The sequence below is a fragment of the Oryza brachyantha genome, chromosome 8, assembly GCF_000231095.2.
Source record: "Oryza brachyantha chromosome 8, ObraRS2, whole genome shotgun sequence".
Taxonomy (NCBI): Eukaryota; Viridiplantae; Streptophyta; class Magnoliopsida; order Poales; family Poaceae; genus Oryza; species Oryza brachyantha.
Window position 1 is genome coordinate 16444158 of NC_023170.2, and position 21976 is coordinate 16466133.

At 38.1% G+C, this 21976-nt stretch overlaps 2 protein-coding genes across 2 annotated transcripts; both read right to left on the reverse strand.

Moving 5' to 3' along the window:
* Window positions 1-13478: 13478 nt before the first annotated feature.
* On the reverse strand, window positions 13479-14407 carry LOC102704548 (jacalin-related lectin 19-like). The gene is made up of 2 exons (XM_040527181.1): window positions 14198-14407; window positions 13479-13727 (listed from the first exon to the last, which is right to left on the reverse strand). The coding sequence occupies exons 1-2, from the start codon at window positions 14405-14407 to the stop codon at window positions 13479-13481; spliced, it is 459 nt and encodes a 152-aa protein (XP_040383115.1).
* Window positions 14408-16517: 2110 nt separating this feature from the next.
* LOC102717086 (ras-related protein RABA5c-like) lies at window positions 16518-19980 on the reverse strand. Its single transcript, XM_006659535.3, has 2 exons — window positions 19515-19980; window positions 16518-17119 (listed from the first exon to the last, which is right to left on the reverse strand). The coding sequence occupies exons 1-2, from the start codon at window positions 19849-19851 to the stop codon at window positions 16806-16808; spliced, it is 651 nt and encodes a 216-aa protein (XP_006659598.1). The 5' UTR covers window positions 19852-19980; the 3' UTR covers window positions 16518-16805.
* Window positions 19981-21976: the final 1996 nt, after the last annotated feature.

Sequence of the window (21976 nt, forward strand, 5' to 3'; positions counted from 1 at the left end):
ATGTGCATCGCCGGTGCTCGCACCGCCGAACATATATATCGGCACAAGCATCACATGTCAAACATAGCAAAACACAAGAAAGAGGCCAGCCAGCCAGCCATCCAGTACGTACTTCTCGTTGAGCTGGAGCTAGCAGAGCTTCCATTGTACCCTCTCGTACTACTAGGGTCGTGTTCCTATCTTATCATGGATTATCTTTTTTTTGGGTACGTTTTTTAAGTTTCTCGATAGTGCATTTTGTGTAAAATATATCTATATAGTATTGAGTTCATTATCTGATTTTTTTAAAAGTAACACCTTTTACCTCTTACTAGTTAATTTAGTTGTTTTATGCTTTTAAATAACTGTCACAAAAATCAAATAATTCAAAATTTCTAAAGCCTTCGTCACTTTCAAACGGAGCCATAGTACGCTTACTAGCTCTCATCTGTCTCCACCAGCTCATCTTTCAATCGATCTATTCCAATATTCAGGTTGTGTGTTTGAGATAGCTAAAAGATAAAAAAAAATCCGAGTTTATTATAGCTATTTAATTGTATAAATTATGACATTTACTGCTATAAAGTTAAATATTTAATTTAAAAAATGAGATGGTAAATTTCCATATAAAATCTTTTATAAAAAACGTATCATTTAGCCGTTCTAGAAATCTAGTCGATGAAAGGAGGTCGTTTGCATGGACGTGAGGACGTCTGCTGGCTTTTGTTGGTAATCCATCCCAATCAAGTTCACACTTAAGGGTACAGCGGCTGCATCTCTAACATCGTCCACTCGAGATGCCGCCTCCACCGATTCTTCTGAAATTCATGTGTTCTAAGGAGGCGATCGACTTCCATTGGTCATTTGGTCGTATGCGTTTACAAGAACATATATACTCCATCTGTATTTAAGTACATGTCACATGTCATAGTTAGCTTTATTCTGTTAAACTTTTAAAATTTTGACCACTAATAGCTATCAATATATTTAGTTAAAAATATAATAATTGTATGCGTGTATTTTTCCTTATAAGCTAGCACTTTTACAATGTGATAAATTTTGTTAAATAGTACTGCATCTGTAGTATAATATAAGAGATTTTGACAATATAAATGCATATTTAATATCTCAAATATTTTAGGACAGGAGTAGTATCATATAGTATATTTTTAGGAGAAATTAATAATCTGAATTGTGTACCGAAGACCGAATAAAGTCAACAGTAATGTGTACTTTGATAAAAAAAAAAGTTAGTATATGCGTTCTTTTACCAGCTTATCCCTATTATTTCGCTGTTTTTGTACGTGTGTTTTCTAAACCACTAAACAATGTGTTTTATATAAAAAGCTATCTCGTATTTTTAAAATATTTTTAACACTAGTTAATTCCATTGTTTATACTATTAAATAATCAGGTAATCTTTTATATGAAAAAAGAACATGGTCCATATATATTATAAAATTGCATCGAGTTTTGCTTGTCTGTTAATTAACCCGGGCGTCGGCGGCTGCTGCCGACGGGGTTGGACTGAAAGCGACGGATCGATGCAGATGGAAGGAATGGACGGATGGATGCTCATGCTCCTGCAGGTACACACCAGCAGCATTCTAGCATGCATGCAGATGATCCAAAACGGTCGTCGATCATCAGGAGGAGGAGGAGCCCAGCACTGTTGGATGCAGCAGAGCAAGAGCATCTCTAACAACTCATCTATCCTATCCTCCCTCTTAGAAATAGAAGATGAAGAGTAAAATTTGAGCTCCAACAGAACATCTAATGTCATTCATATTAGGAGAGAAAAACTCTATATTTAGATGTTTCTCTCTCCAATACTCTAAATAGATATAGATGATGCCATATATAGATGATCTGCTGAAGTACAAAGGATATGAAAGATAAAAGCGTTTTAGATGATCATCCAAATGAAGATATGGATGACCAAATTTAGATGAGCTGTTGGGATGCTCTAACCCCCTCTTAATTTTGAATTTTCGTCACGTTTCCTAAACTTCTAAACGGAAAAAAACTATATAAAAGTTTCTCGTACTATCATTTTAAGATGAGTTTTGTAATTCGTATTTGTTAAGTTGGTAGTTTATAACTTTGTATAGCAGATAATCTCGTGAGGAAAAGAAAAAAACAGAATCTAACAAGCTGACGAAGAATGATGAATCGGTTATATATTGGCAGGTAGATCTGAGGGTATGGCCCTGGTTTCTCATCAGTCTCTCTGATGAGGATGGTGATGATAATCCATCAACAATTGAATTGAACCCATACATTGCCTCATTATAGCAGCTCTGAACGGATGATTGGATTGATTAATTGATTGTGTGATCCCAACGGAATCTGGTCCTGTTTGGAACGCAACATTCCCCCGTTTCAGCTTAGACGGTCCGTAGGAATTGAATTGTTCCGTGTGAAAAATTGTTGAAACCGTCGGAATTCTTGTGACCCGGCCGTGAGTACAGCCCTGGTCCCAGACTAGATGTAGTATGTGTTCTTTCATCCGATTGATAAAATTATCTAATTTTTTTATAGGTATTTAATGATATAAATGATAAAATTAACTATAACAAAGTTAAAAACTACTCTAAAAAAGTAATATGATAAACTTCTGTATACAAGCTTTCTAAAATAAATATATTGTTTAGCAGTTCGTCAAACGTATATATCAAAGTAGAGGAATGTAGCCAGACTTTTTTTTTGTGTGTGTTGTAGGAATTTTCCTAAGGTGCTAAACCATACTGTGAACCGTTCATTACACATTGGTCCAGATTACTCTTATTTATATGGAAATCATTAAGACTATTAGAATTCTTGAGACCTACGGATACGGCCCCAAAGTAGATGTGTAACTATCAAAGCAACGATTATTCGCCGTATATGATTTTTCTAAGGTAGGCTAAATTATTGCGAACAGTTCATTGCACACTGATTCAAATTATACTTACTCTGAGAACATAGAAAATTCAGCAATCCCGGCTTGGAGATTCAGACCAGTCCATAGTTGCTGTCAGAGTCAAAACTAGTAAACACAGGACTGGACCAATGGAAATTAGTTACTCCCTCTTTTTTTTATTTAACGTCGTTGACTTTTGCATATATTTAACCATTCACGGTATTAAAAATATATATATAATTATTTTTTATGATTCGGTTCATTACTAAAATATTTTAAGAATTCGTATATTTGCACAAAATTTCTAAATAAGATGAACGATTAAACTTAGATCTAAGAGTTAACGGGCGTCGAATAAATAAATCGGCGAAAGTACATGGAAAAGAGTGAGGATAATTTGAACCCCGGATGAAGCGGCTGCAATCAGGGCACGCATTAGGGGCGTCGCTAGAGCTAGCACCCATCTCCATCGTGGCCATGCTTCATGTGTCCAACCACGCAAAAAGAAGAGGAAAACGAAGGGGAAAAAAAACCCAAAAAAGCGGATAGATCGAAGGTGGTAATCATTGTAATCCGCAATGATGAACGGGGAATTTGGCTGTTAGGTTGGCCGTCGCCGTCGAACCGATTCGATCGATCGAATCGACTCCTCCTCCTCCTCCTCTCCCTGCAGATTGACAGCATGCCATGCATCTAATCCTCTTTCTCTTCTTCTCCTTCTCCCTACAAAGTAAGACAATACGGGAATGGAAGCGGTCCCTTCAACGTTAAGTTAAGTCGGAGAGACGTAGTCGCTCACACGTGAGCCCGTCCTGTTATCTATGGACTCACATGTCAGTGACATGGGTCTATCTGACTTAAAGTCAGATGATCTCGTTCTATTATGAAATCCTCAGATGATGTCACAGCTAACTCCCATTTGAAAGGTTTTGTTTGCTTCCCTTGGAAACCATCTACTCATCATTCCGGGTTTAGCTCCCGGGGATCATATATATCGCTAAGAACGGTCACTGACATGTAGGTTTAAAAAGCGTTGCTTTTAAGATGATTGTGAGTTGAGAGTGATATTTATGCGAAAAAATCGACTCATTTTCCAAGTGATAAGTGTTGCAGTCCCTGGTCCATAGTGCCATTGATGCCATGTAAATGAGTTAAAGAGGCATGCAGTGGGGTAGCATTAGCAAGTGCAGCTCATCTACTGGCAGCATAATTAAGCTAGCATTAACCTGGCCTGTGGGCCTAGTGCAACTAGTTCGATCCTGTGATGCCATGGCCCAGAGAGCAAGTGACCTACCATGTCAAGATGATGATGCCCTTATCCACTAGGACTAATGAATAGGGATCATATATATGGCGTCCCTGTTAGAGCAAAAATGGGAGCCAGGACCAATATATTTATCCTTCTTCCATTCAATTCTTAAATACATGTCACTTGGATACTACTCATATTTAAAATTTAGTCACTTATCTTGCTTAAAAAATATAAATACTAAAAGATTTTGTATTAGAAAGTGTTATATCTAAACATAAATATTAAGCTTGTTCATCGAGTCTAACTATTTAAAAATTAAGAGTGATAAAAATTTTAAATAGTAATGACCAACAGTGACACAATTAAGTATTGTTTGGGAACGGAGAGAGATAATATCATTTTGGTGAACCACTTTTTTTTCCCTTTTTTTTATGTGTTTGAGTTCAGTGGATCATTTTGGTGATGATGATTCCCTTGTCCGCTAGGATTGGGCGATGAATGGCGTCCCTGTTGATCATACAAAAATGGGAGCCAACATTGACAAGCCATGCATTCAAATAAACTTTTTTTAATATATAATTGTAACATATCCGTGTATTGCAACAGACATGCAACTGGCCAGACTCACAAATTTGGAGATGAATGGATTGTGGCTAAAATATTATTGGATGATCATGCGGTGGTTTATACTTTTTTACCAAAAAGACTGCCAGGGCTTTGCCCAGCGATAATTTTCATTAAGCAAAAGTTACATAAAGTTACAGGGAGGCCAAAGCCCAAAAATATTATAAAGTTTGTAACCAATCAAAAACAAAAACAGATTGTTTTAGGGGATCCTTCACTTTACATATATGTAGAAAAAGCTCTTTGGTGAACAGATCCTTCTATGACTGAAAAGCGGGGTTAATGCCCTAAAAGATCAGTCTGTTTCTCTGCTTCCAAATGTTCCAATGCGCACCGTGCATGGGAGGGGACGGAGGACGGATAACTCTATTTTTTAGCGGTAGATATTTATATTTTTGTGTTTGAATCGAGTGCACTGGAATAATCTCGATGTCTAAAAAAGGTTATATATATTGCCATTTGAAGTGGCTATTGTTTACTCTGTAATTCGTTATGTGGTTTGAGCTTTCAAGATCCATGATTTTTTTGGCGTGTGATAGGTGTCCTGTCTCCCATGTCTTTGGGGGTGTAGAGTGACCCTTTCCCACGAGGGCTATGCATGGGTTGGTCTTCTCTCCTATTTCTTTTGTTAATGATGCCATGATTACCATCATTGTGATCTCTGTTGTCTGAATCACGGATGTGTCCTTGCCTAGAAAAAATCATGCTACCTAATGTATGACACTATATTCATGCAAGACATCATTAGAGAGAAAGATTCCTGTTATACCACTTTTACATTTATTTTTGTTATCAAATATGTGAAGAAATAAATTAAAGCTTAATGTCCACGTAGGAAATTTTATGGTTATTAAGAAATTACTTTGAGATGTTAAATTTTAGTGTAAAACTTTGGTGTATATAAACACTAGAGATACTGAATTTTTACACTAGAAAATATGATATCACCTAATACGTCCTTGATTTTTTTTATTAAATACATACTTTAATATTTATTATTAAAAATAATCAATCCAAAATTATTTTTAAAATATACACCGTTTGACCACACCAACCACATGACAGTGCAACACTGCCATGCCATAATATTTTGGCGTGGCAAAACACTTTCTATGTTAGCCCGCTTGCATGACACCATAATATATTATCTTGACATATCAACGAGACTAGCGTGACATGCAGATTTCTTAATAACTATAAAATTTAATATTTAAAAAATTAATTTAATAAAAAAATCATCTTCTCAATTATCGTAAAATTTCCCAATCCATGCACATGTTTCAAGTAGGCTTGTAAAAACAATATCCGTGGGCACACAAAATTAGTTTTGTAAAAAATAATTTAATTGTCTGTTACCGGAGCAAGCATCCTAGCTCCTTTTGTTGTCCTTTCAAAGTAACCAGCCCTAAAGCTTTCAGCCTTAAAGCTCTAGTCTTGAACTAGGCCCCTTTCGGTTCAGCTTATCAGTTTATAGCCATTGGAATAATACATAAATTAATTAATTATTATAGATAGTAAAGCTAACATACAGACTACAAAATTGTCAAATCAATATTGATGTAAAAAGGTTTAAAATTGTATTATATGATTGGTCCAATCTTCCAGTGAGTTGATATTAACTATGATTTGGAAAAAACGTTGATGACCCGATTACAACAATATGAGACGTTGTGTTGCGCATTAGCGATTAGTACACCTCTCCATAGGTTTTTGATTTTGCCGGTGCAGATCAACTTTATTCCTACAAGCAAATCAAAGAAACAAGTCAGAACAACATAAAAACAATATGATATTGCGAGTAAGAATTAAATACGAATGATAAGTTGTGGTTCTATAATGAGTAAATTGGCAATCTAACCGGTCACAGGATTACATAACAAAGTAGTAAAGCTAAGATTTGATCTAAATAAAATCGGAGAAACCCTGAAGGAGTATCTATCTATTTAAGGAGGTGTGACGATGAGCAAGTGGTCCCTAGGATCATGCTGCACTAGGTTAAGGCGCATTCCACTTAGGCCTTTCTTGTGTCGGGGTCCTAGATAATCTTACAAGCTCATAGGTCATTATAGGTGATGCAACACCTATTTCTGTGATTGCGGTCAACTGAGATAGAATTTAGATATGAGGCTAGATCTGTTGGAAAGAGGACCCCGAGGGTTTTTCATCAACTACTCATAAAACCAAAACGGAGTTCGTATGCATATTTGGTAGCCGTTTGAATAACATAATCTTGATATTTTTCATTTGACTTCTGATGTGAGCAACAATTGTACCAAGAGTAGCTATAGTCACATCACTTCCACACACCTTCAAAGGGTTATGTTCTTTCAAAAAAAATGTATTATCTCTATTCCACATTATAGGATATTTTGGTTATTCCTAAATTCATATGGATTCTAATGAATTTATACATATATAACATAATAGATAATGATCCATGTATAAATCTAAATAGGATAAAAATATCTTATAATTTGGAATGGAGGAAGTACTTTAGAGATTGCCATGAATAATCCTATCCATACCTTCGTTATCTCATTATCTGAAGAGAAATTACGAGGAAATGACATACTTTAGGCCAACACCAAAAATGTCTCTAATAATTAAAAGCAATTAAAAGCATAGTCATTCGTCATCCTCTCCCTTTACACGTAGTGCGCACACCCACACATACCCTGAAAATACGAGAAAAACGGTCGATTAGGAAAAACGTTGTTCAATATATACACACTCCTAACATATCCCTAGTCATATGCACACTCACACTCCTTGCTCATGCCTCCTATGAGCCTATCCCCAATTTATTGTTGAATGTATGACCTACACGAATATATTGCAAGAGAATTAGAGAAACAAGATGCTAAGAACAAAATCAGTGATTAGCTACCGTTAGACTTGTCAGATGGAGATATATTAAAATGCAGTGGGCACACATTCAGAACAGTTGGCGCCTGGCACACCACTCTTCCAAGCATGCCATTTGACAGATCCACCGTGTCTCATGTCACCTTCAACAATAGAGATGATATACTATTTTTAGCTCTTAGCAAATAACTTATAATACAAATGACCCTACAGTTCATTCTCACTTGATATTAAAATATGTAAGAGACTATCTCTTTATTAAAAGATATCTTTTATCTCTTTTTATTAAAAAAATTATATGGTATAGCTTATAGATACCCATTAGAGGTGGCACCTACACACTACTCTACTTATACTAGCTAGGCTAGCTTTGTTCTTGTGCTAGCTACCACTAGTCCATTACCAGCATCTAATGAGTTCAGGATGAGATCAAGATAGTAACTGAATTTGAAAGGGATGCATCATGCTGTCATGTTACTTAAATTCTCTGGTAAGGCATCTTGGTCCCTTACACTGCATTTCCTCCCCCTACCTCACTGTCACAATTTCTCCCTAGCTAGGTAGGTTGGGGCACTTCTGGCTACCAAGGTTGTTGGGACCATGATCATACAGATGAGGGCACCGTCGGATCGCAAACGGACGCTCCAAATCGAGCCACGTGGCATGGAGACATATGATCTGAAGGTCGTTAGTTACTCGCACGTGTTTGGTTACGAGCCATATTTTTTTGGTCCAGTCGTTACGAGTAGTGGGGTGCGAAGCCAATTAAGCTATGGGCTTTGGTAGAGAGAGGAGTGTAAGTAGGTGTGGGCGCAATTGCATATATCTTTAACGTTGATTTTTTTGAGATGTTTTTTCGATTTTTACACTCAAGTTTTCTAAACTGCTAAACGATGCAATTTTTTAGAAAGTTTTTATATAGAAATTCAACATCTTGTCTTTTTAAAAATAGATTTTTAATTTTATAGTTTATATCATTAAATAACTATAATAAAATCGGATATTTTTTTTCATCTCTCATCTGGAAGCCGAAAAAGAACGCATCCGACCTCCTCGATCGTTTGCTTTCGGTGTGCGTGTATACTCATGCATCGCTTTTGGTCCCAATCCTGAGCCCGGTCCAGTCCCTATTGGTTGTCTATATATGCATAATGCTAAGCAAAGAAAAAAAATGCAAGATTTGGCCGTGTCTCATCTGTTGTTTCACTATGCCCTACGTACGTCGCCGTGTCACGTGTAGCTCGTGCCGTGCACGGTCGAGCGACCTCGCCTGCAGGTACGGGCTAGGGTAATGGGTCCAACTATTTTGCCTATAAAATTTAAAGGTCGGGTCTAAAACGGTTTAAAAATAAAATTGTATAAAGTTTTGAACTAAAATTTTTTTATAATTAAATATGGTTATGAAAGAACCCATAGGCCTTGACTCATTCTCACCTAGATACAGATGGCTCTGGAAGTATACCATCTCTGCTAAATTCTACGGTGACATGGTTCCTTGACGTAGAGATCATAGACGGTTGAGCCCATGTATCAGTAACCATGTCTCTTTTAACTTAATATCGAATACCTCAGTCCGGTTTATACAGCCGTTCATTTGACCCCCTCCCCTGTGCACGACAACAGAGTGCACGTGCTTCCTCCATTCCAAACTGTTCCAAACTATAAAAACATGCGTCATACCTACTTATTTCTTACTTGTTTCACAACATAGAACTTTCTAGATTTGATTAGATTCATATAGTGACATATATATAAATCAGATTTATCGATCAATTTATGAATATAGATCAACCTAAAAAGACCTATAGAATATAAAATCGAGAGATTAAAAACTTTTGGTCATGCCTAGATATATAATCAAAAGTTACTATATTTTGGGACATGCAGTATATAGTAGGTATGTGGTATATATGCACACAATAAAAGGTTCTGCGTTTGCTTGACAAACATGGTCATTTGGATTGATACCAAAACTGCATGTAATGTTTTAGTAGTTTGATGAATAGGAAATGCGATGATTTTTGGTTTAGGCCGGTCCTCCGAGCTATTGGCACGAGGTAAGGTGAAAATGGATCGGATAGTATCCGCTTCGATCCTACTATTTCGAACTGATTATCCGATATAAACTGTTTGGTAGATAATTCAACTTCTTCGCCCAATCGGATCACCGGCCAGTCGACTTCCGGCCCATGAGAAATGGTAGACTGAATGGCCCAATAACGTAGCTGAAAGCCTGAAACAACTCATCATGTTATAAGACAAAATTTAAATTTATAACTTTAAATTTAGAGTTGAAATTGTAATTTTTTAAATTAAAATTTATTATTCAGTATTTAATTTTATATTATTAAAAACACGTGTATTTTATTTTATTCACAAACTATTTTTGTTTCCAAATATGCCAAACAATGTGGCCAATGGTGACTGTATATACACGCATTTGTAAGCCAAGTCCACATCGACTTAATGCCATTTTTGGCATGTAAAACAATTTGCTCCCTATATCCGCACCCGTTTGCTTCGAATCCTTTTCTTTTAAAAAAAAACGTCCTAGGATATAATATGACCACTATAAGCTAGAATCCATAATATCTATTCTGTTCACCCAATTGGTGCTATATACGAACAATTAATTTGGTTTTTTCATAGAGTAAAGGCCAGAAGGCCCAGCTTTTTAAAAGCTAAGGTAAACAAACTTTTTGCTGGGGACACCAGCTTACAGAGGCCCTGTTTAGATCCTTCAAAATGACAAAAGTTTTATCATTTTGGAGCATTTTTGCGCAAAATAGATCTAAACACTAGGGTAAAAAAAATGACAACTTTGTATTTGGCATTTGGCAGTCTAGAGTAGTAAATTTCGTCAAAAAGCGCATAAAGATGTGGACCACCTCTCGCTTTTACCCAAAAAAAGGCAACTTTTGCATGCCTCTAAACACCAAGTTGCAAAAATACAATGTCAAAACTTTTGTCACCAAAACTTTTGTCATTTGTCATTTGCTATTCCAAATAGATCTAAACAGTCCCAGAGTCAGGCACAAAACCATAACAAAGTAAAAATCAAAAACAGAAAAGGTTAGGAGCCCACTGGAATCAACTTAGGAGTCTTCTGCCCAAGATGCGAACAATGACAAGATGCAAATTAAAAAATGGCTGAGGCACATCCTTTTGGCATGACGTCTGGCTTTTAGATAAACCACTCAGAGAAAAGATGCCGGCTCTATACTCTTTAGTTCCTAAATTTTTTTTCCAAAAACATCACATCAAATTTTTAGACACATAAATAAAACATTAAATATAGATGAACCAAAAAAAACTAATTACACAGTTGCGGAAGAAATTTTGAGACAAATTTTTTGAGCCTAATTAGTCCATGATTAGCCATAAGTGCTACAGTAACCAATATGTGCTAATGATGGATTAATTAGGCTCAAAAGATTCGTCTCGTGGTTTCTTGCCGGAATCTGAAATTTGTTTTGTAATTAGACTACGTTTAATACTTTAAATATATATCTGAAAATTTAATGTGATTTTTTTGCAAAAAATTTTTAAAACTAAACACCTCACTCGGGTGATTCTGGGATAACCGTTTGGCAGGCTATCACTAATAACCTGGATGCAATTCTACAACCTAGACTATCACAACACGCGAAAAACGAAAAGGCTGCAATTCTCAGGACCCTGTCAGGTTTTCAGCTTCACCATGAAGAAGAGGATGAGAGGACAGCAATAAATGGAAAACCTTTAACATCCAGAGTGGCATATGCAGACCTACTTCTTCATAGAGCTAAGGCGCCTTGTTTAGTTCATAAAATTTTTCTCTAAAAACATCATATCGAATTTTTGACATCTAAATAAAACATTAAACGTAAATGAATCAAAAAACTAATTGCACAGTTATAAAATAAATCTTGAGACGAATCTTTTGAGCCTAATTAGCCCATGATTAGCCATAAGTGCTACAATAACCAACATGTGCTAATGACGGATTAATTAGGCTCAAAAGATTCGTCTCGCGGTTTCCAGGCTAGTCGTGAAATTCGTTTTTTCGTTCGTGTCTAGAAACCCTTTCCGACATCCAGTCAAACATTTGACGTGACACTTCTCCCAAAAATTTTCTCAATCTAAACACCACCTAAATGTCATAACTTCTCGGTAATATGGAAAAACAAGATGCCGCTAAGACCAATCTCAATAGGAGTTTCATGGGCAATAAATAGGGTGTCATATAGACATTTTTGATGATGTGATAAAGTATTAATGAAGAGAGTGATAAAATGAGTTTCATAGGGACGAAACCTTCTATGCACTGTTACCTAGACAACTTATGTCTTGCATGTAACCTAGGAAATGAAACTATACATTGAGAGAGTGGTGTTTTATCCTAGTTTTAAGCTTTTTAGATGACATGTCACTCTAGATAATCGTGTCCATAAAACTTACATTGAGGTTGGCCTAAAAGCGCAATTCTTCCTTTGGCTAGCAGTTAAGGACAAACTTCCAACTGGACAAAATCTGCTGAAGAAAAACCTCATCCAGAATGAGCAATGCGCAATCTGCCAGCTACAACCAGAGAATGCGTCACACCTGCTATTACTTTGTCCTTTTGCTTCCGCTTACTTCATCCTCCCTGTTTGCCAAAAGAGCACTCAATGGTTTTCATCTCCCTTTGTTTCTGGCTTCTTTGGACCCATAGGAATGGGGTCATCTTTGATGGAAAGGCACCTTCCCTTCATCATCTGATTTTGTCAGGACTTGAATCAACGACCATCTGGGCGCAAAGACTCCCGAAAGAAGATTTTCAGCAAAATGTTCAAGATTGGAATTTGATCTTCAGAGAAGCATGCAGACTATTCTGACTAATGGAGCGGTCGTTTGGTCCCTCGTGTTTTGGGTCGTTTTCTGAGGGCCTTTAGGTGTCTCATCTTTGTTTCTTCCTTGTTAACTGGTTTGCTTCGTTGTTTCTTTTGTAACCTTGCTCCTTGTATGCTAAACTCGTTTCTTTTTCAATCGATTCAGGTGGGGATTCCCCCCCCCCCCCGGGGTGATTTCTTCCAAAAAAAAAAAAAGAACACCCTTTAGGACTCTAACCAAAAACAGCAAACAACTAAAAGAAACCTCCAACCACACTGCTGACACTAGCCAAGCCCCGTCCGCGGTCTCAGCTTGTTCACTTCATCCAGTATCTTCAGTATATTTGGCTCCTAGTTGACAGTAAACGAAATATAGCCAATGCAACTCCATCTTAATTTGGTCTTGGCGATAACCACACTACCAACACTTTGTTAGGACAGTGAACCAAAACAATCCATAATTTACATAGGTACGTATATAACAATAAATCAAATATGTTTTTCCAACACAAGATCAAATTAAATAAGTGATGTTGATATGATTTACAAAGACCTAATTAATTAAACACCTTAAGAAAAATAATTAATTACATCACGTTCTTGCATGAACCTAAAGCAGATCAATCGGGGGTTTGTGACCAAAACACAAACTAAAGAAATCATGAAACTGTACGGTGAAGTGCAACGCACGAACTGTTACTGCAAATTATGATCTGGTCAGCTAAAAATTAAAAAGGAAAAATTACAAGCCTGTCATTATAATTTTGCTAAATTAGAGACATGTCATAGTTTACGTATCATTAACCGATATGTGTCCCACATGTCAGTGAGATACCAATGACATATTTTCAATTTTATAAAATCATAAAGACCCGGTCGTAAATTTTCCAACTAAAAATGGTCCGAAGAAAAACGAAAGAAATTACGGGGAACTAGTTATGGTCACCGGTTGCTACTGATCTCCTCTGTGAATGTCAGGGTGGTCGTCGTCGTCGTCTACCATCACCTATCCAGCGTTGTTGACGACGACGTAGGTGCCGAGAGCGTCGAGGCGGCGGCCGGAGCGCGCGTGGAAGCCGAGGATCTTGCCGCCGGCGGCCGCCGGGAGCTCGAAGGCGACGCCGCGCTCCTCCCCGAACGGCCCGTACGCATGCACGTTGCTGACGAAGGTGAGCGACCTCACCACAAGCTCGCCGTCGAGCCGCCCGTAGTGCCCCGCCACGCTCGTCAGGTGCTCTCCCGGCTGCAAGCTTATCTGGGAAAGAGAAAGACCAGAAATCAATATAAATTTTGAATTTAACCGAGGACGGATCGTTCTGGGGTGACGGTGGGAAAAAGTCAAAGAACATATTTATAAATAAAAATAAAACTTTCATATATATATTCATCGTGATTTAAAAGACAAGAGTGAAAAATAAATTACGATGAAAATATTCAAAATATACTCTAAATTTAACGTTTTGAATTTAAATTTTGTCTTATAAACATGCACACTATCTTTTTGCTTCTGTTGTAGTTATATGCTAAAATTTAAATATTGAAGTTGATTTTGGGAGTTTTTACTTAAGTTTATTTTTTAGTCTTGGTTCTTATATTACTCAAAACACGCATATAGAAGTTATATCCATAAATTACTTATGGTTACGAATATATTGATTGATATTCTCCGAATCACCCCCGCGAACTTAGAGCCAGACAGGAACGATGGCAACGAAGTTTGCATACCTCGGAAAGCGTGCCGCCGGGTCCGCCCCACAGGTCGGTCCACTCCTCGCGGCCGCTGCGCTCGTACAGCACGGACATGGCGTCCACGGCGGCGCCGTGCCGGACGGCCACCCTCACCACGCGCCCCACGCCGCGCATGTCCATGTCCCTCCCGCCGCCGCCGTCGCCGCCGCACGGCCCCATCCTCACCACAGCCGCCTGCTGCTGCATCTTCAGTCTTCACTCCGTCGATCGATCGCCCGGCCCGCCGCCTGATCACCGGAGAGATCGATCGATGAACACGAAGAGCGTAGTACGCAGGAGAGAGATATGATGGTATGCGATCTTGCTCGTGGAAAATAAGCTCGAAAGTCAACTAGCTAGGGTTCGTGCTTGGCACTCCGTACCATTTCGTATGCACGTTTGTTTGCTTGTCTTGCTTGCATGTGTTTGTATTAAGGTGTGTTTGGAAGGGGAGGGACAGGACAGGCAATGCCATCTCGTAGACAGGCTAGCTGTGAGTATATATAACTTATCCGTTCTAAAATATAAGTATTTATAGCATTTAAATTTTACATCATAATATAAGGATTTATGTGATGATTTCTACCGCCTCCATTTCATAACGTAAGATGTTGACTTTTTTTTAAGTTACGACGTTTGACCATTCGTCATATTCAAAAATTTAGTATAAATATAAAAAATGACAAGCCGTGCTTAAAGTTCTTTAAGTAAGTCACAAGCAAAATAAATGATATTTTCATAATTTTTTGAATAAGACAAATGATCAAACTTTGTAAGAAAAAAGTCAAACATCTTACATTACGAAACGGAGGGAGTATTGTCCTTATTATTTTAATGATTTCTTAGCCAATTAGTTGTTTGTAAAGTGAATCTGGACAATTTAAAATTTAGAAATTAATCACTAAAGATACTTAAAAAGAATCTTTTGATCAAACCTTATAAACAGTCTACAAATATTTATATTTTTGGAATATATGCATCATATTTAGATGACATCCAACCATGTTTCTTGATTTTGTGCATTTTAACCGTCCCAACCTAGATTAATTACTATGGTGAATAGTGGTGCAAAACGAAGGTGCTAGCTTTAACAATGTAAAGATGTGATTTGAACTTTTGATCAGATCAATGTGTAATGCGAGAGTGAGACGGGTACCTGTGCTTGTGCTCGAAGCGGCTCACGGTAGTCGCCCTAATATACAAAGGAGTATTAGACAGATTGGGAATAGAAAGAAATGGCTGGCTAGTATGCTCCTTGTTAAATGAGTAGTGGTTGGGATGGGAGATTAGTTGAGTATGATGGAAATTTTTTTAAATAAGATGTGATAACTAGTACGAAAATAGTTTAAATTAAGAATAAGGTGAAATATTAAAATCACTTATATATTTAGAGGAAAAGAGTATATTCTTTCGAGAACACAGTACAATACCGACGCTCACAACGCATGCACACTCCCCTTAAGAACGCACGCAAGTAAACCCCTCTATGAGCACCTCCGAAGACTGACCGGCGGAATCTAGAGAACCACGAAGTCGCCACGGGTGCCTCGATGTCAACGGGCACGTCGTCTCTCATGAAAAACACAAAGTCGTTAGAGTCTTAGAAAATTCGCTCCAACGAGAAAAAGAGTATATGCCACAGCATAACAAGCAGCAGGTTATAGGCCCATAATTCTAATATGTTCTCCTTACAGCCCAAGTCAGGACCAACAGCCCATTCATTTTCGGCCCATCCTCTCAAGTTCTTGTCAAGAAAAAAGAACTCTTTTTGTTTCAGAACGTACAGATCGTATACACATCAGTAGACACGCACACAATCACAAGTACGCCCTGTTTGATTCGGCTGCTTGCGATTATTATAGTCTGATTTGTTATGATAAATTGAAACAAGTATACTGTTAGGGAAATCGACATATAACCGAGAAGCAGATTTAACGTGAAAATCCTTGCAGGGAAAAAACCACGGGCGCCAACCGGCAATGTCCACTATGATTACAATAACAGGGGAATATCAGATAATAATTCGGATCATATCTCTAACATATACTATTATAATGTAGATTTTTTTTTAGATTATCAGGAGGCTAAAGACCGGATACTTTAAAATAATTATCCAACTTTATCATTTCTTTATACTTTAGCTTGTAATAATGCATCATATAAGTAATCTGATTCAATAATCTAGATTATATTAATCCCTACCAAAGGAGGATAAACTAATTGCAACCGTGAACCAAACAAAATTGGTAGAAAAAAAAAAGGACTCTAACACGACACCAAATTCCAGTTTTCTTGACAATAGTTCAGTACTTCAGTGTCCAGTTATCCACCAATTTGAATTTTCAAGTATCAACAGTGAATCCAGTTATCGGATACGGAACAAAAGGTTAGAGCTCCAGTAGAATTTTGCTAGAACATGACGACCTCTTCATTAGCAACAACTATTTTTCTCTCACTTTGTACCTCAAATTCTCAATGTGTACCACAGTAATCAAACCAAAAGCCAGCTTTGGATTACAAGTTTACAAATAATAACAATATTAATATCAAATAAAAAAAACCTTCATATCTTACTGAATCCAATAATAACAGTGCACCAAAACCCCTAGCAACACCCAAACCGGCTCGTCTGTTTCTGATCGTCCTTTGAATCGCCGTCAATGCTTACCCTATTGAGGGAAAGCTCCGCCTTGTAGGAATCCGAATTCAAGATCTTCCTACTCACATTACTGTATATCTCCTTGATGACAATCTCGAAAGCTGTCTTCACGTTCGTCGAGTCCAGAGCGGAGGTCTCCATGAAGAACAGCCCTTCAGCTTCAGCGAGCGCTTTGCCTTCCTCGACTGGTACTTCACGGATATTATCCAGATCACACTTGTTTCCCACCAACATCTTGGCTACCGTTGTGTCAGAATGTGCTGCATTGAATTTGAGAACAGTTATGTATTACTCCAGCCAAAAGTACATTTCTACATGTGAATGAAAAGAAAATATGTTCAGATAGAGAAATCTTGTGGAAAAAATGCAGCACTACACCATCGTAAGTGCAACACATGACTTCTTGTGAGTGGGTGGTGAACATGTACGAAACCAAGCTGTAAAAGCATCAAACACAAACAGGAGAACATAGCTGTGCAAATATGTGCATGTCACTATGATGGTGAGAAACAGAAGGTTATGCATGACACAATATTACAAGCTCCTAGCAAGTTGCTGCCAGAAAATAGTAAGTATTAGTTACTTTAGAATTATTATTTGGAGCTATATAATTTGAGTCCTCTCTTGGACTGCACCCAAAAAGGAAGAGATATCCTTTGTAACGGAAGATAGACCATATATATAGTACAACATTAAAATCCCAAGCAAACAATATTAGACTTCTTCAGCAAGTGAAACGATAACAGATAATCAAGGATATCATTAGTAGTTTAAAGGGTGAAATGAAGTAGCACAAAACAAATCAATCAGGGGGTATATATGGACAAGCATAGCGTCATCTTGAGCACTCATAAGATAAATTACTGGAATACAGTTTTATGACCAAGATACAGAGAACCAAAATTTCTCTGAGTCCACACGATTGTATGTTCACGAGCCAGAGAAGGACAGATGGACAGATGCCGACTAACAAGAGCAAATAGTGCAGATAGATAAAATTTTGTTCAGAGGTGTTGTAAATTCCGTACACTAATAAAAAAACTAGCATATAACATTAAGTATTACAATGCGTCATCCTGAGCTTCACTGCATTATTCGCTGACCATCGGTGAGGCCACACTTTATAAGTAGGATACATTTTGCACTGCTTTATAAAATGCATTAGTAATGTAGTTTTGCTTTACACAAACCTTTACCTTTCCAGATAAGAGTCATGCATCATATGTAAAGGATACATAAAAGGGAAGGACCTAGATAGTACATTACTGCATTTATTTAATGTTGGTTCCAAGTTCCAGCACAAAAGACTTCATTTTTGCCTCCAATAAGAGGAAAAAGGAACTAAAAGTTGCCCAGCAGGCAAGTACTAAAACAAAGGTTGTGTGCCAATATACCAAAGTAGAGTACCAACAGTGACTGAGATCATGATCGTGTTTGTCAATCCTATTGTGTATCCTGATGCATGCCATATCAGCCATATTGAAAAAAATATTGATCGGAATAATCGGAGGATATCACTTGTAGAGTCAAGACAGTTCTAGCAGGCTCAGCATTGTACCAACTAAGATAGCAATCACAAGGCTTAAGATCATCCCCAGCAGCACATCTATCTCATCCTCCATCTTAGAAATAGAGGGTGAAAAGTAAAAGCTGAGCTCCAGCAGAACATCTATTCAATCATCTATTTTTAGATGTCATCCATATTAGGAGAGAGAAACTTCATATTTGGATATTCTCTCTCAATCCTCCAAAGAGATATGGAGGATGTCATATATAGATGATTTGCAGGAGTATAAAAAGATATGAAGAATGAAACTATTTTAGATGATCATCCAAATGAAGATATAGATAACCAATTTTAGATTATCATCCTAAACAAACACTTGTGGACCAATTCAGGCTAATCAACTTCCTAATTCATAAATCTGCAAACCTACCTTAACTCATTGGACACCCATAATTGGTATCCAAAAACCGTCCACAACTACTACACTCCCAAATCAGTAAATCACATAGAAACAGCACACCCTCATGGTGGTCCTCGCATTCATTCCAGGAACATTCCCCACACCGGTGCCTAAGCATCAAGATTCAGATCCAGATTCAGGCCAGGTCGTGCAATCCATCCGGTGTAGCATTGCTCCTTCTATCCCAAAAACAAACCTATGCAATCAATCACCATCTTGGAATCCAAAAAAGGGCCCCTTTTTTTTCGCAAATTCCGCAGCGGATTCTAGCTGCAGCACCTGCTATGGTTAATTCACATTCACGGACAATACTACTGTCCCTTTCGATGAACAAGATTACAAAACCAACCAGATCTATACGCGTGGTTGCACACCAGCTAGAGTAAAATTCTGTTAAAAAAGCGACAGTAGTATTGTTCGTAAATTAATCAAAAAACCTTCTTTCCCAAAAACAAACTTATGCAATCAATCACCATCTCGGAATCCAAAAGGGTGCGCCTTTTTTTCGTAAATTCCGCAGTGGATTCTAGCTGCAGCACCTGCTACGGTTAATTCACGAACAATACTACTGTACATCCCTTTCGATGAACAAGATTACAAAACCAACCGGATCTATACGCGTGGTTGCACACCAGGTAGAGTAAAATTTTGCTAAAAAAAAGGAGGAGAAGGAGGGGGGGGGGTGTACTGTTGAGTTCTTGGAGCCAGCGGCCGACGTTGTCGAAGGTGGAGCGGCGGGAGATGTCGTAGACGAGGAGGGCGCCGAAGGCGCCGCGGTAGTAGGCGGAGGTGACGGCGCGGAAGCGCTCCTGGCCGGCGGTGTCCCAGATCTGGGCCTTGACGTCCTTGCCGTCGATGTCCAAGCTCTGGGTCTGGAACTCGACCCCGATGGTGGCCTTGGAGTGGAGGTTGAACTCGTTGCGGGCGTAGCGGGACAGCAGGTTGCTCTTCCCCACCGCGCTGTCGCCGATGATCACCACCTTGAACAGGTACTCCTCCGTCTCCCCCTCCGACTCGTCCCCCATCTCCTCCTCCTCCTCGGCTGCAGACGCGACGACGAGCTAGCGAAGCGAGCGCTTTGTAGCAAGCTAGCTCGAGCTCTCCCGCGCGCGTCACGCCCGCGGCGAGGTAGTGAGGTGGTGGGAGAAGCGGAGCGGAGGAGGAGTGGGAGGCGAGTGGGGGAGCACGCGTGCGGGTGGAGGCGGCGGGAGGAGGGGAGGCTGACGGGTGGGGACACCGGGTCGTGAGGTTGGGGGTGGGGCCCGGGTGTCGGTGGGAGGTGGGCGTAGTGCGCGCACGCCCGATTCCGCCTGCATTTGCTCTAGTTGGCGCCTCGTCGAACGTGCCGACCAAAGACGACGACGACGACAAAGCGGAGACAGCTAGCCGCTAGCCTAGGCTCATGGCTTCGTAGTCTCACTTGCAAGTTGCAAACCGGATTAGCATGAATTTTCCTTATTTTAGCCCTTTTCGTAATTTTTTTTACAAATGGATCCATTCAAAAATAGATATATTTATTATCGTCTATAGCTGCTCGGCGTCAAGGTGAAATTGATTAGGATATAATATGCTTCACGGTGGCGTTGGAGTGGAGTTACATCAGTCAACCTCGCCATTATACCTCAACGTCATGTTTGGTGTCGAGAAATAGCTCATTTTTAATAACGTTTCAAGATGAGTTAATTTGTAAAATTTCATCACGAAAAAGCTAGATTATGAAAATTTTACTTGGATTAGCCACTTCCTAAATAATATATAGTTACCCGCCAGTGTTATATTATAAAATAATTATGTTTAGATTTATCTATTATTAATGGATACTATTTGTGTATATATATAATTTATTAGAATTTATATGAATTTAGGTAATATTAAAACACCGTATACTATGAAACAAATATAGTTTCGTCTAGTTTCTAGTTATATCGAAGCATCTTAAATTTCGATCATTTTTTATGCTTATGATTACATTGAAATTTGTGCATAACAGTACCATTATACATTGTCTTGCTCCCACGCCAACATAAGCACACATTCCTCACATCTCTTCTTTTCCTATGTCCCCACGCTACCTTAGACTACCTCCAACAATAGAGATAACGTATTATCTCTAAGCATTCTAAAATACAACTTCTTCAATGATCTAACTTTTAGCAAATAACTTATAATACAAATGATCCTACAATTCATTCCCACTTAACATTAAAATATGTGGAAGAGACTATCTCTTCTATTAAAAAATTGTATAGTATATCTTATTGATAGGTTTTTTTATCACCCTTAAAAAGTACCTCAAGATACTAAGAATTTTAGTATAAATTTTTGGTAACTTAAGATATAATGTACCTCAAAGGATGTTAAAAAACTCCCTCACTCCCCTCCGTCTAACTGATCCCTGCTCTAAAACCTAAACTGTAGATCAAGTTAAGGATGTCATTCTCCATGTTGCAACCACCTCCCGCGCGCCACAGAAGAGGATCGATAGGTACGGTGTCACTTGAAATCTAGCAATTTCCGATATGGTTTTGTTTGAGGGGCTTGAGGTTTTAAAAAGAGCGCAGCTAGCAAAAATCGAGAATTATTAGTTTCTATTTTTTTAGTTTATTTAATAAATCATATAATTTCAAATTAAGCGAGAAGCTAATCTATTTGAAAACCGTAGCTTCCAAATGAAACCGTAGCGGCCAGAAACTATCCCAAAACAGGTTCATAGAGTAGTATAAATTCTGAAGTTTACCGGAAAGTGATCGCTCTAATTAGACAAACATATACTCCAAATTAAGATGTTTGATTTTTTTATTTACAATGTTTGATTATTTGTCTTATTTAAAAAATTATAAAAATATTATTTATTTTGATTGTGACTTAATTTATTATCAAAAGAACTTTAAGCATGGCTTGTCATTTTTTATATTTATATTTAAAAAATAAGACGAACTATGCAACCAAAAAAGTCAAACATTTTATCATACGAAACGGAGATAGTATTATATTAAGTGCCATATTCATGCCATCGAGCGCTCGCACAAACTTAAACGACATTCAGAACCATCCAGGTTCAATCATTCTGGTGTGCACTCTCATGCATCCATCGATGGATCGATCGATCATCACCAGAGATGATCGATGAAGATGAGTTCAGCTAGCTAG

Coding starts and splice junctions, on each gene's coding strand:
- LOC102704548 (XM_040527181.1), bottom strand. CDS start 14,407: ATGCAGCAGCAGGCGGCTGTGGTGAGGATGGGGCCGTGCGGCGGCGAC. Junction 13,728..14,197: donor CCGGCGGCACGCTTTCCGAG/GTATGCAAACTT, acceptor TCTCTTTCCCAG/ATAAGCTTGCAGCCGGGAGA.
- LOC102717086 (XM_006659535.3), bottom strand. CDS start 19,851: ATGGGGGACGAGTCGGAGGGGGAGACGGAGGAGTACCTGTTCAAGGTG. Junction 17,120..19,514: donor CTGGCTCCAAGAACTCAACA/GTACACCCCCCC, acceptor AATTCAATGCAG/CACATTCTGACACAACGGTA.